Here is a 15,183-nt window from a genome sequence, read left to right as displayed (position 1 = left end):
TGCTAGTGTATGTATGACTGTTGTGTCTGTGTGCATGTATGACTGTTGTGTGTGTTCATATGTGACTGTTGTCTGTGTGTGTGCTACTGTATGTATGACTGTTGTGTCTGTGTGCATGTATGACTGTTGTCTGTGTGTGTGCTAGTGTATGTATGACTGTTGTGTCTGTGTGTGCATGTATGACTGTTGTGTGTGTGTGCATGTATGACTGTTGTGTGTGTGCACGTATGACTGTTGTGTTTGTGTGTGCTAGTGTATGTATGACTGTTGTGTCTGTGTGTGTGCTAGTGTATGTATGACTTTTGAGTCTGTGTGTGCATGTATGACAGTTGTGTTTGTGTGCATGTATGACTGTTGTTTGTGCATGTATGACTGTTGTGTGTGTGTGTGTGTGTGTGTGTGTGTGTTAGTGTATGTATGACTGTTGTGTCTGGGTGCATGTATGACTGTTGTGTGTGTTCATGTATGACCGTTGTCTGTGTGTGTGCTAGTGTATGTATGACTGTTGTGTCTGTGTGCACGTATGACTGTTGTGTTTGTGTGTGCTAGTGTATGTATGACTGTTGTGTCTGTGTGTGCATGTATCACTGTTGTGTGTGTGTGCATGTATGACTGTTGTGTGTGTGCACGTATGACTGTTGTGTTTGTGTGTGCTAGTGTATGTATGACTGTTGTGTCTGTGTGTGTGTGTGTGTGTTTGTGTGTGCTAGTGTATGTATGACTTTTGTGTCTGTGTGTGCATGTATGACTGTTGTGTGTGTGCATGTATGACTGTTGTCTGTGTGTGTGTGCTAGTGTATGTATGACTGTTGTGTCTGTGTGTGCATGTATGACTGTTGTGTGTGTGCATGTATGACTGTTGTCTGTGTGTGTGCTACTGTATGTATGACTGTTGTGTCTGTGTGCATGTAGGACTGTTGTGTGTGTTCTTGTGTGACTGTTGTCTGTGTGCTACTGTATGTATGACTGTTGTGTCTGTGTGCATGTATGACAGTTGTCTGTGTGTGTGCTAGTGTATGTATGACTGTTGTGTCTGTGTGCACGTATGACTGTTGTGTGTGTGTGTGTGTGTGTGTGCTAGTAATAATAATAATAAATTTTATTTCAAGCGCCTTTCAGGTCACCCAAGGTCGCTGTACAAGGTTAAAATAAGAAAAACAAAATAAACCTCAATAAGAAATTATCAGAGTAATACATGAGTAAACATAAAGACATAGTAAAAAAAAAACATTTAAGATAGATACAAAAAAAATTATAGGATAGAAAAACAGACAAACAGACAAATGAGGTTGCGTTAACTGAATGGATTAACTGTATGATTGTTTGAAGAGATGGGTCTTGAGTTTGGATTTGAATAGTGGCAGTGTGTCGGTATACCGTAAATCTGGAGGAAGAGAATTCCATAGCTGAGGGGCAGAGCGACTGAAAGCTCTGCCCCCCATGGTGGCAAGACGGGCAGGTGAGACATGGAGTTGGAGAGAGGAAGTGGAACGGAGAGATCGGGAGGGAATGGAAATGTGAAGAAGATCAGAAATGTAGGGTGGAGCCAGGTTATGGAGTGCTTTGAAGGTGATGAGGAGAATCTTGAAACTAACCCTTTGTTTTATGGGATGCCAGTGTAAGTTTTGGAGAACTGGTGTGATGTGGTGGGATAACGGGGTCCTGGTGATGATGCGGGCTGCAGAATTTTGGAGAAGCTGCAATTTTTTGAGTGTTTTATTGGGCAAACCAAACAGGAGGGAATTACAATAATCGATCCGAGAAGTGACAAGACTATGAACAAGTACAGCAGTTGTATGAGTTGTGAGAGAAGGGCGGAGACGAGTGTATGTACGACTGTTGTGTCTGTGTGTGCATGTATGACTGTTGTCTGTGTGTGTGCTAGTGTATGTATGACTGTTGTGTCTGTGTGTGCATGTATGACTGTTGTGTCTGTGTGCATGTATGACTTTTGTGTGTGTTCATGTATGACTGTTGTCTGTGTGTGTGCTAGTGTATGTATGACTGTTGTCTGTGTGCACGTATGACTGTTGTGTGTGTGTGTGTGTGTGTGTGTGTGTGCTAGTGTATGTATGACTGTTGTCTGTGTGCACGCATCTCCAGAATCCATCCCAGCAGTGACTTTTTCTCTGCATCAGCTGCTCCCACAAACACCTCATTTCACTTCCTCTTTGTTTGCTGCAAACCTCACAGCTACACACTTTCCTCACACATGTTGTGTGTTTGTCCAGACGTCTTTGTCAGCTTCAGTTTGTCTCTCAGTGTCACCAAACTGTAAAAAGTGTTGAATTTCTCCAAGAAACAGAAAATTATTTAAAATAAAAAGATCCAGGAAATTATTTTGTTTGATGTTTAAAGAGTTTATTTGTGTAACGGAGAAGAAAAGAAGGATTTATGTCCTAAAAACAACACACACAAATATAAACACACATGTACACACACACTCACACATTTTCACACAATGTACATACACACAACTTCCTGTTGAGTTTAGTCTTTATTCTATTTATTTTTAGAGCTTCAGTATCTTCAGAGCTATTGACCTCTTTTATTATTATTCATATCTCTTTTAAAAATAGATAAAATGAAATAAAATAAAATAAAGATGGAATTTCTGACTAAATATAGATTGTAGCATAAATATGCCGATAACTCTTCATTATCAGCTCACATAAATGTGGACATTTATTCGTTTTAGAGAGATTCTTGATTTTTACAGAATGTTTTTTCTATTACTCTTCTGTTCTCCTGTCTGTAGAGAGGGAGGGGGCTGTGGTAGAGTGGCCAGCCGGACTCGACCTTTCTCCAGGTAAAAGGCGTTCCATGGTTCAGGTGGGACCGCCCTCTGACGTCATCGCCGCTGCTCATCCTTGAACCTCCACGGCTGCTCCGCCTCCTCTTCCCGAGCATGTGGACCCCCACCCTTAGGACAAGGGGGGGGGGGGGCTGCACCTGAGCGACGGCCCCCACCAGGGATAGGAGGTGCAGCCACGCATGCATCACTGCTGAGGTGGAGGAGTAGGTGGAGGAATGGGTGGAGGACATGAAAACCATTGGATGGAAAAAGAAATCTTTGTGTTTCCATTTTCTGCTAAACAAGCAGAAATGAAAGTGACAGCAAATCAGAAGCAGGGAGGGAAACATCTGGAAAACAGCGTCAGCCAGAAGTCTTACAGGAACACAAAGGGGAATTGTGTCAGTTCAGCAGCAAAAAGGCACACAGCAGGTCTGGACCATGTCGCTGCTCGGTTCGGTTCTGCTCTTCGTTCTGGTCGGTTCGTCTGTTTCTGTGACTGCAGGTGAGAAAAAACCTCTGAAAATGAAGCATAAACTAAAAAGTCAGAAGATAGTTTGAAGTGTTTCCTGAGCAGCAAAGACCAGTTTTAAGGTTGGAAAGCAGAAGTGAAAGTAAAGCTGATGTGTGGACAGTTGATGGCGTTCCCGTTACTTTAAGGTCTGAACCGTTCTAGTCTGCCTTTGGCACACAAACGACACGTTTTGGAGACATATTTGTCCTTTTCTGAGGTTTTTTCCAATCTTGAATTAATGAGACAAAGCCTTCCTGCAGCTCATCCATGACGTCATCCTAGAGTCCAGCAGCGGGTTCAGACAGGAGCTAAACGGGTGATTGAGCAACACCTGGATCATGGTGGACCTTTAGATTAGCTCATTCTAATAATGTCATTCTTCACTGCAGACATTTTGATGTCTTTGTTTTCCATAAATGTATCTTTGTCTGCCTGTGGTTTAGTTGGAAAGACAGCAGTAATGCAGGAAAACAGCCGCACTTTATGAGATCATAAATAAACTATAGATCATTATTCATGAATGGATTGAAGTTTTTTGGAGGATTTCTACTGTTGATGTTGAAGAAAAAGGCCAAATGTTTGGAATAATCTCACTGATTAGTTCTATGATTTAGTTTTAATGTTTTATAGACCTGAAAATGATTTTCACAATAACAGGTTTTTAAAATAATCCAATCCCTCTGATCTGTTTCCCAAAGACACCAAGAAATGAACTGATTGATAAAAATAATGCAGGAGTCCAGCTGTAAAAAAATGATAAAAGAGCAAAGAAAACAGAATGAATTGACATGAGGGAGGTTGGTGTAAGTGAGGGGGGGTCAGAGTAGAGTTAGGGGGAGACAGATGATTCACTGTTTTTAATAAACTCAATATTTTATTGATGTTAAACTGTGCAGGACTTTGGTCAAGTGTAGTTGTTTAATTGTTATGTAGAAATAATCTGTTTTTTTTTATCTTCCCTGCAGTTGGTCTGACTGTGAGTCCCAGCAGATCTCAGTTCTTCAGAGGAGAATCAGTGACTCTGAAGTGTGAGGACCACAGCTCTGCAGGATGGACTCTGAGGAGGAACACCAGCAGAGGAACCAGGACTCTGTGTGAATCTGAGTGGGGATCAGCAGATGGTTTGTCCTGCAGGATCAGCCACATGTTGGAAGAGGACAGTGGCCTGTACTGGTGTGAGTCCAGAGGGGGAGGAGCCTCCAGCATCAGCGTGAACATCAGTGTCTCTGGTAAGATCAGACTGTGGAGTTAGTGTTGCTGCAGCTGTGTGCAGATGGATGAAATGCTTTGTCTCTGTGTTGAGGTGGATCAGTGATCCTGCACAGTCCTGTCCTCCCTGTGATGGAGGGTCATGACCTCACTCTGAGCTGTCAATCACAGACCCCTCCCTTCAACCTCTCAGCTGCTTTCTATAAAGATGGCTCCCTCATCAGGACTGAGCCTACAGGTCACATGACCCTCCAGCATGTTTCCAGGTCTGATGAAGGTCTCTACAAGTGTCTCATCAGCGCTCATGGAGAGTCTCCATCCAGCTGGATCTCTGTCTCAGGTGAGGAGCTCCTTCAGGGACCCCATCAGGTTCTGCAGCCTCTCTGTTCTTCATCATCATCATCATCGTCATCATCAATATCTTTGCTCTCTTTCAGAGAATCCCAGAACCACCTCTGCTCCGTCAACCATCCTCCACTGATCCTCGACCTGAAGCAGAGTCATAAACCTTTGGATCTGATGCTGTTAGTTTCCATTTATTGAGAGGACATTTGTGTTTTTATATTTCTTTTCTTGTTACCCAAACTTCCTCTTCATTTGTTCTTCCAGTTCTTGACCTGTGAGAGTAAAGATGCTGTAATAAATACAGACACAGCTCTGCAGATGTCATCTTGTTGGTTTGTCTAGTTATATTTGGATCTGGACCTCTGAGGCAGAACTCAGAAATAAACTGAATTCTCTATCAGTAGTTAGAACAGACACTGGAACAAGTCAAGAGACATCTTCTGTACCAGCTCCAACCGTTTCTGTCTGTGCAGACGAGTCACAGGCTTGAAACCTGCAGTCTATGGAGGATGTGGAGGAAAGTGGATGGTAAATGCAGAGAAAAAGACCACCTTCACATTCTTGGCACTGGTGCTGCACCAATTCTAGACATGACAGTCCGTGGAGAATTAAACCACGATAAAATCCTGTATTGCGTCTCAGGATTCTTTGGATCACTGACATCAATCTCAGACAGGTGTGATCATTAGTTTGCAGCTGGGCTCAATTAATTACAGGAAAAACTACTAAAGGAGATAAAACACTCAGAACATGTGTGTGTGTAATTCTTGATTTGTAACTTGAGTCTGCCTGTTTGTGTGTAACTTTGGATATGTGTGCATACGGCTTGATTTATAACTCATACAATAAATTCTGTGCATAACTGTGTGTAGTTGCAGTTGTGTATTAACAGGTACACTCAAATGAAAAAAATGTACAAAAAAACTGTCAAAAACTTTCAAATACAAAATACAATTTAACGCACGCACAACTCAAAAGGACAGCCGTTTAAAGCTAATGAAGTCAGATGGATATATATTCACATAGTATGTGTATATATAGAGTATATATACATAGATCAAATCAACCTTTATTCATGTAGCACTTTTCCAACACATCACCCAAAGTGCTTTGCATAAAATACAGTCAAATTTTAAAAAAAATGAAACGACAAACAATGCCAACAACCCCCCCCCCCCCTCCACACACACATACACATACATACAGACACACACCATGATTAAAAGAGTGATAAAATGATGGAATCTAGAGACCTGGCTTCCTCCTGAAATGGGGAAACAATACTTTGGGGACATGTCCACATCAGTGACCCCCCACATAGAACACTACCACAGAACCCCCCCAGATCCGATCAAAAGAGTCAGACCCGGGAGATCCCATTGCAGCGACCTTGTTCACTGAGAAGGGTCATCACCCTCCACATCGGTGATGTCCCAACAAAACCAGGGAGATCATAGTCGACTTCAGGAAACATGGCGCGGACCCAGCCCCCCTCCTTATTAATGGGGAGCATGTGGAGAGGGTCCACACCTTCAAGTTCCTCGGCATCACCATCTCTGCAGACCTTTCCTGGACAGCCAACACCACCGCCATCATCAAGAAGGCTCAGCAGCGTCTGCACTTCCTGAGGGTCCTCAGGAAGAACAAAATTAATACCAACCTGCTGCTGACCTTCTACCAGTCATCCATCCAGAGCCTGCTCACATACTGGATAACACTTTGGTTCTGCAGCTGCACGGCCGCGGATGAGAAGAGACTGCAGAGAGTCGTAGAGATGGCTCAGAAAATCATTGGGTGCCCTCTCCCCACCCTGACGGACATCTACTCCCCCCTGTCTCACTAGGGCTCAGAACATCATTAAGGACAGTCACACCCCAGCTCAGACCTGTTCAACCTGATGCCCTCTGGGGGGCGCTACAGGGGCATCAGAAACAAAACAAACAGACTAAAAAACAGGTTCTTTCCAAAGGCAATAACAATCCTCAATTCCCGAATGCACAGATAAAAAAAAAACAAAAAAAAAAACATATTCCTGTTTACTCTGTCCACAGTGTCAACTATCTACCTCATTGCCACCTCTGCACTTTGACATGTCAATTCACAGTTTTTTCATACGCAATTTTTGCACAATTATCTCGGCACTCTTCAGCACAGTTTACAGCTGATATTGCACACTTGTATATACTGTTTGTTTGCTTGTTTAATTTTATTATATTACGATGTTTTCTTTACTACTTTTCCCTTCCTTACTGTTCTTGCACTGATGGTGATGCTTAAATCTCATTGTACTATGCACAATGACGATAAAGCCATTCTATTCTATTCTATTCTATTCTATTCTATTCTATTCTATTCTATTCTATTCTATTCTATTCTATTCTATTCTATTCTATTCTATTCAATCAAACACAACACGTAAATTTTCCTTTTTGGGTGTCTTACTCTATTGTGAGGGAGGTACCAAGTTCGTCCTTGAACTGGTTCCTCTTCTTCATCATTGAGCTTCACGGCATACCCTTTCAACAGAAGATTATTCATAACTGCAACATATTCCTTGTGCAATTCTGGATCTCTTGAAAATCTTTTTCGTAGGTTCAATGCACGTTGCTCGGCAACTGATCGATTATTTGGCATGATCAATGCTTTGTTTTTTACTAGAAGATAACTTTTGTAATGTCCATCCACCAACTTTGAAGATTGTGACACCATGTCAATGAACTGATGGTCATTTTTAGACATCTCTTTGATTTCGTATTGTCCAGCATCTTGGAAATCTTGCTTGAACTGCAAGTGCCAAAGTTCTTCAAGTCTAGAAACTGATAATCTGTTTGATGTAACCTTGTCAACCTGTTGTTTCCAATGATCTACTTCCATTCTTCAATGGTCTGTTTAAGGTGCAGCCTAATGATGTTCTTATGGCATATGGTCCATCATTCATACTGCTGATCACCTGTAGTGGCTCCATTGCCTTAGAAACATTTGCTCCAACGAGTAGCCCAATCTCTGCTTGGATAACGGGAAGATGAACTTCATTTAGGTGAGGCCATTTGGTGATGTCTTCTTGTCGAGGAATGTTATCTTTGGTTACAGGGATAGTTTTTTGTGAAAAAACCTCTGGCAAACTGATGAAATTGTCTCCCTGTAAGTTGCTTATTTCCAGTCCGGTCACGACTCGAGTATTTACAAGAGATTCGTTGCCCATTGTTCGCAACAGAATGCTTGTTTTGAGTCCAGTCAGGTTAAGCTGATTGATCAAAGATTCCGTTGCAAATGCAGTTAAGCTTCCTGGATCCAAAAATGCATATGTTTTTACAATGTGGGTTCCCTTTTGAGCCTTGACAAGAACTGGAACGATTGACAGCACAAAGTCATCCCTTCCGGCCCCGGTAACCTCCAACTTTTCTGTCATTTGCACCAAAGCACTTGACACTGTTTGCTGTTCACTGCTGTTCTTTTTTTTCTTCTTTACTGGAGTCTCTTTGAACTTTATGGAGTAGTGTGGGGTGTAGCTTATCACACATTTGGCACCGAAGTTTGACTTTGCAGTTGGTGCTCATGTGTCCATGTTTCAGACAGGCAAAGCACAACCCTTTGCTTTTCAGGCAGTCTATCTTGTCTTTGTGCAATTTATTCTTGAGCCTTTCACAGATTTCCAGGTTATGCTGTCCACCTTTGCAATGCAGACATGGTTTTCTGTATGCATCTACTGTTGTTCCCTTTGATTCAGAATTGTTTTTACACCTTGTGCCACAATGGTAGTGGTGAAAACCTTCTTTGGTTTTGGTGCTGATGCAATTTCTCTGGGACTTGAAGTGTCTTTGATGTTTCCAAAGAGCGGGTGCAGCAAATATTTAGCCTGCTTGTTGACAAATTCTACAAAGTCTTTAAACTGAACCCTTTTCCTGCTTTTCTCTTAAAAGACCACAAGCCGTCTTCCTCCAGATTTCTTTGGCTTTAAAGGGAAGTTTATTTACCAGGGATTTGATTGTAGCTGTGTTGTCCAGATCTTCCATGTAGCTGCTATCTGTCATTGCATTGAGACAGCTGGTGAGAAATAATGCAAATGACTGTAGAGCAGAACAATCTTTTGATTTGATTGACTGTCATTCTAAAGCTCTTTTCATATAAGCTTCTGCAATAGTGTAGTCATCGCCAAAAAACTCTTGTAACATCTGTTTGGCTTTCATATAGCCTGCTGACGGTTCCATGTGGATGCAGCTTTTGACCAATTCTGTGGCTGATTTCTTGTGTATTGTAGCAAAAACTGTAAGCGATCACAGTCATCACAGATTCACTTTCCACTGCATGTGCAATGCATCGAATGAAGGATGTAGATCTGCTATCTGAAGGTTTTATCCCCACATTGCATTCTTCAGCCATTTGTGAGCGTTTTGTCACCTCTTTCATCCATTCTTCACATTTCCTAAAGAACTGGTTAAATGTTTGGTTTTTAGGTTCAAACCAACTTTTTTGACCTTTCAAATAATCCTCTTGATCTATATGCCTTTGCAAAATCTTAATTTAAATCAACAAACTCTTGGTGCAAGTTATGAAAATCAAAGCACAACTTGTTTACAATGTCCACATGTGCATCATCTTCCATTAACAGATTGATTTCCTTTGTCATGCTTGTTAGTTGTGCAAGCTTACTCTTGCATGCTTGAACTTTTCTAGATATATAATCTTCCACAGCTCTTTCAGTCATTTTTATAGTCCGTTTTTCACTGTTTTGATCCTCCATATTAGGAAAACATCAAAGGCGTTTGGCTCTTTGATCCTTGATTGACGGTTGAGAGAAACCGTAGCAGTAACTTACTTCCAACGATTTTCTGCTCCTTTTTCTTGTCCAATGTCAGTTTGGTTATCCAGTACAGCAATAAAGAGCCAAGTCTTTTGGCCAAATGTATAGTTCCAGTGTTAAGACCTCAGTTTTTGACGCTCCTGCAGCTCTCCTTATAAATCCAACAATCCAGAAAAATTCCACATTCCAAAAGTAAAAGAGAAAAATCTTTAATTCCTTTTCTTCAGACTGAAAAATGAACAATAATCCACAGTGAACTTGAGGGAAAAAAAACAGAATTATAAAGAAAATATACAAATTACTGAGAAGAATTTAGCGAGGTCAAAAAACTGTTTGACTCCATTCCAAAATTGAGACTGACATGCATCTGCTGTGTGACAACCACTGAACCACAGAGAAAGCCCCCATGCTCCCCCTACTGGTGGTAAACAAAATTACAAACTGAATGCATAAAGGTCATCTCTAGCATTTAGTCTTCTACAGACAGGGTGTGTCTCTATCTCCAATGTAAACCTCCCCGTCGGCCAGCCTGTGGCCTGCAGAGTCTGAGAGTCCTGGTCCTGGTGGTCCCTCAGAGCTGGTCCATCATGGTTCTTCTGTGTTTGTCTTCTCAGAGGTTCCAGAAGTGGTTTACTCCGCCCTGAGGTAGTCAAGCTGCAGGGCTTCCAGTCCAGCAGCAGCTGCAGAGCTTCAGTCCAGCAACAGCTGCAGAGCTTCCAGTCCAGCAGCAGTTGCAGAGCTTCAGTCCAGCTGCAGCTGCAGAGCTTCAGTCCAGCTACAGCTGCAGAGCTTCAGTCCAGCTACAGCTGCAGAGCTTCAGTCCAGCAGCAGCTGCAGAGCTTCCAGTCCAGCTGCAGAGCTTCTAGTCCAGCAGCAGCTGCAGAGCTTCCAGTCCAGCTGCAGAGCTTCTAGTCCAGCTGCAGCTGCAGAGCTTCCAGTCCAGCTGCAGCTGCAGAGCTTCCAGTCCAGCTGCAGCTGCAGAGCTTCCAGTCCAGCAGCAGCTGCACAGCTTCCAGTCCAGCTGCAGAGCTTCAGTCCAGCTACAGCTGCAGAGCTTCAGTCCAGCTGCAGCTGCAGAGCTTCCAGTCCAGCTGCAGCTGCAGAGCTTCAGTCCAGCAGCTGCAGAGCTTCAGTCCAGCAGCAGCAGCTGCAGAGCTTCAGTCCAGCTGCAGCTGCAGAGCTTCCAGTCCAGCTGCAGCTGCAGAGCTTCCAGTCCAGCTGCAGCTGCAGAGCTTCCAGTCCAGCAGCTGAGGACTCCAACAGACCAACAGGAAATTATTTCTGCTCTCTGCTGTGGTTTCTCTGTCACAAATAAACACCAGGTGTGAAAACTGTTTCTGTGAAGTTCTGTGGCTTTGTCTTCATCAGGCTCACAAATGACTCATGTTTCTGTCTGTGACAGAGCAGAAATCTGTCATGGTTTGAGTGTTAAATAAAGCTTCTGACAGCATCAGTGGGTGCACACACTGTATAGCTGCAAACTTCCAACAGTTCTTGCAACTCACTTTGTTTATTTTCTGTGTTTGGTTGTTTTCAATGTCTTATTTGTTTACTTCCTGATTTCATAGGAGAACTTCCTGTATCTAGGAGGTCCAGTCGACCCACCTTTTGTTTTGGTTTCCTTTGACAGGCCTGTTTTAAATTAAAAAAATATTTCTTTTTTAGGAAATGTTTGATTTTGATTGTTAATTTTGTTTGTTTGGTAAGGGGTGGAGCCAACCACCTATAAAAGAGGACGTCTTTTTTAAGATGGAGGCCCTCTGGGGGGTATTCCAGGAAGCAGGTTTTGCTAGCTCCCACGGTAAGTTTGAGGCTAAGGAAGTTGATAACCTCAGCTTTCTGTTCCAGAAATGGAGATATGTTTCAGGGTATGTCAAGTTACCATAGCAACTCATGCTCTGAACATAACCTGGTCTGGAGCAGGTTTAGTTGAAGGTTAGTTTGTTTTCAGAGAGGTGAAGCAGCATGGCGTGTCCATTTGAAGATGATTTAGTGGATGAAGAAGCTCAGATAATACTTTTTCCACCGTGAGAGGATGATAATACCACGTATCTGCTGGGGGGGGCAGCATATCTGCTAGGGACAGTAATAGACTGAACAAACTGATCCGAAGAGCTAGCTCCATAATTGGTTGTAAAATGGACACATTTGAATCTGTGATGGAGAGGAGGACTTTAAATAAGCTGGTATCCATCATGGATAATCCTGAGCATCCTCTACATCCTGTTCTTGACGGTCAGTGGATCTCCTTCTCCAACAGGCTAAGGCAGCTTCACTGTCACACCAACCACTTCAGGAGATCTTTCATACCTCACTCCATTGGACTCTAGAACTTGTCATCTATGTGCAATAGATAAAGTCATTTATGGTCTGTCTGTTTTTCTCTCCTGATGTGGCACATACACTGACCAAAAATATAAACGCAACACTTTTGGTATTGCTCCCATTTTTTATGGTATGAACTCAAAGATGTGAGAGAACCTGAGAGAACCAGGTGAACACGCAGAAGGGGGAGGAGGAGGGTGCAGCTGCCAGCTGACCCATGACATAACCCCCTTCACAAAGTCCGGCTCCCAGACGGACCCCGACGAGGCTGATCAGGGTGGTCACGGTGGAAACGAGCAATCAAGTTTGGGTCGAGGACATGGCGCTCTGGCACCCACTGATGATCAGCAGGGCCGTAACCCTCCCAGTCCACCAGATACTGGACGCCTCGACCAACCCTCCTGGAGGCGAGGAGTTCCCGAATAGTGTAGACAGGACCTCCATCCACAATACGAGGTGCAGGGGGGGGGGGCACGGGAGGAGGCTGAAGAAGTGAGTCCTTTGCCGGCTTGAGTTTGCTGACATGGAACACCAGGTGAACTCTGAGAGTACGGGGCAGACCAAGCCTGACTGCCACAGGGTTGACGATCTCAATTATGGGGTAAGGACCAATGTAGTGAGGCATCAGCTTCCTAGAGCCCACTTTGAGTGGAATGTCTGTGGAAGAGAGCCACACTCGATTTCCTACCTTGTATTCAGGTGCGGCAGTCCTCCGGCGGTTGGCAACAGCGGTAAACCTCTCTTGGTTTCTCAGCAACCGGTGTCGGAAGCCCTCCCAAAAACGATGACAACGCCTCACAAATGCAGCAGGACCTGAAACCGAGGCCGCCTGCTCCTGGTGTGGGAAGAGAGGTGGTTGGTAGCCGTAAGCTGCTTGGAAAGAGGAAAAAAACGGTTGTATTGATGAGAGAGTTGTGTGAATATTCTGCCCAGGGGAGATGAGATGACCAGGTGTTGGGGTTCTTTGAGCACATAGCTCGTAGAGTGGTCTCTAGATCTTGGTTGAACCTCTCTACCTGGCCATTGGTCTGGGAGTGGAAACCGGAACTTAGACTGGCCTTGACTCCCAACATTTTACAGAAATCCCTCCAGTAAGAAGCTACAAACTGAGGCCCACGATCAGAAACTATGTTCTGCGGAAGACCGTGCAGACGAAAAACGTGTTTTGTCACCAATACAGCCATTTCCTTAGCTGATGGAAGCCTCTGTAGTGTTATAGCATGAACCAGCTTGGAAAATCTATCCACTATCGTCATTATGACTGTTTTTCCCTTAGAGCTGGGCAGACCGGTGACGAAATCCATAGCAATATGGGACCACGGCCTGGAAGGTACAGGAAGAGGTTGAAGAAAACAGGCAGGGGGAGTTCTGGGAGTTTTTACACTGGCACACACAGGACAGGAGGCAACAAATGCCCTTATGTCTGAAGACATGGTGGGCCACCAGAATCCTTGGGCCACCAGGAAGGCAGTTCTCATAACTCCAGGGTGGCAGGCTAACCGGGACGAATGTCCCCACTTTAGGACTGACCTACGGAGACCGGAGGGAACAAACAGACAGTCTGCCGGACAACCTGATGGTATATTTGCCGGATCAGTAACCAAGGCCTTGACCCTGCATTCCAAGGACCACCGTGTAGCACCCAGAACCAATTGCGACGGGATAATTGGGGTGGCTGTAGTCGAGTCTCCACCCTCCTCTCTCTGATGTAGACGAGACAGGGCGTCCGGCTTGGTGATCTTGCTGCCAGGGCGATAAGAAAGGGTGAAGGCAAACCGATCAAAAAACAGAGCCCACCTAGCCTGGCGAGGGCTTAGGCGTTTGGCAGTCCTGATATACTCCAGGTTCTTGTGGTCCGTCCACACAAGAAATGGTTTCTCAGCACCCTCCAGCCAATGACGCCACTCCTCAAGGGCTAGTTTAATAGTAAGTAGTTCTCTGTTCCCAATGTCGTAATTTCCTTCTGCAGGAGAGAGAGCTTGCAGGAGAAATACGCGCAGGGATGGACTTTATTATCAGACGGTCTCTGAGACAAAACAGCCCCCATCCCTGTCTCAGACGCATCCACCTCCACAATAAATTGTTTGAAGGGATCTGGCTGAGACAGGACGGGAGCTGCAGAGAGGGCGTCTTTTCAGCTCGGAAAATGCTTTGTCTGCGCCCTTATCCCAGATAAAAGGTACCTTAGCTGATGTGAGTCCATGCAGAGGTGCAGCCACGTCACTGAAGTTTCTAATGAACCGCCTGTAGAAGTTAGCAAACCCTAGGAATCGCTGAACTGGTTTGCGTCCAGTAGGAACAGGCCACTCCAGAACGGCCCTCACCTTGTCCTGGTCCATGAGAACTGATCCAGGTGAGATCACATGGCCGAGGAACCTTGTGTGTGTTGTGTGGAATTCACACTTCTCGGACTTACAATACAGGTGGTTCTCAAGGAGGCGCTGGAGTACGGCCCTGACGTGCTGCACATGGGTCCCGAGATCTGGAGAAAAGATCAAAATATCGTCCAGATATACAAACACAAACTTATTCAACATGTCCTTAAGCACATCTTTAATAAGACTCTGAAAAACAGCAGGTGCGTTTGTCAGCCCAAAAGGCATAACCAAATATTCAAAGTGGCCATTAAGGGTATTAAAGGCAGTCTTTCACTCATCACCCTCACGTATACGAACAAGGTGGTACGCACTTCGGAGGTCCAATTTGGTGAAGATCTGGGCCCCCTATAATTGATCAAAGGCAGTCTGTAATAGGGGTAAGGGGTAAGTGTTCCGAGCAGTGATGCAGTTCAACCCCCTGTAGTCTATGCAAGGACGCAATCCCCCGTCCCGTTTGCCCACAAAGAAAAATCCTGCTCCTGCAGGAGATGAAGAGGGACGAATGATGCCAGCCTGGAGACCCTCCTGAATGTATTCCTCCATAGCCTCCTGCTCAGGACGAGAGAGAGGATATACATGTCCCTTGGGTGGAAGTGATCCTGGCAGAAGATCTATGGCACAATCATAAGGACGGTGGGGGGAAAGGGACTTGGCCAGGATCTTGCTGAACACAGAACCAAGGTCATGGTATTCAGTAGGAACAGTGCTAAGATGCAAAGGTTCAGGGGAAGGTCTTTTGACTGAGGAGCGAATAGTGGCTGCAGTTAAACAGTTCAACAAACAAAACGAACTCCAAGACAATACACGTCCTGAAGTC

At 44.4% G+C, this 15,183-nt stretch overlaps 1 protein-coding gene across 3 annotated transcripts in view; it reads left to right on the top strand.

Moving 5' to 3' along the window:
* The window catches only part of LOC101161702 (putative polyketide hydroxylase), a 54,864-nt gene extending 49,135 nt beyond the window's left edge, over positions 1-5,729 (top strand). The window contains exons 3-6 of one of the 3 annotated variants that reach the window (XM_023965902.1): positions 4,274-4,537; positions 4,612-4,857; positions 4,955-5,041; positions 5,127-5,729. In XM_023965902.1, coding sequence (XP_023821670.1) covers positions 4,274-4,537; positions 4,612-4,857; positions 4,955-4,998 — 554 coding nt within the window. In that variant the 3' untranslated portion in view covers positions 4,999-5,041; positions 5,127-5,729. Of the gene's footprint in view, positions 1-3,101; positions 3,300-4,273; positions 4,538-4,611; positions 4,858-4,954 lie in introns of those variants that run through there. The other 2 variants (XM_004085445.3, XM_023965901.1) reach the window with 2 other exon arrangements.
* The last annotated feature ends 9,454 nt before the right edge of the window (positions 5,730-15,183 follow it).

The sequence above is a fragment of the Oryzias latipes genome, chromosome 18, assembly GCF_002234675.1.
Source record: "Oryzias latipes chromosome 18, ASM223467v1".
Lineage (NCBI taxonomy): Eukaryota > Metazoa > Chordata > Actinopteri > Beloniformes > Adrianichthyidae > Oryzias > Oryzias latipes.
Note: the sequence above shows the minus strand (reverse complement) of the source record. Positions and strands in the feature narration are given on the sequence as shown.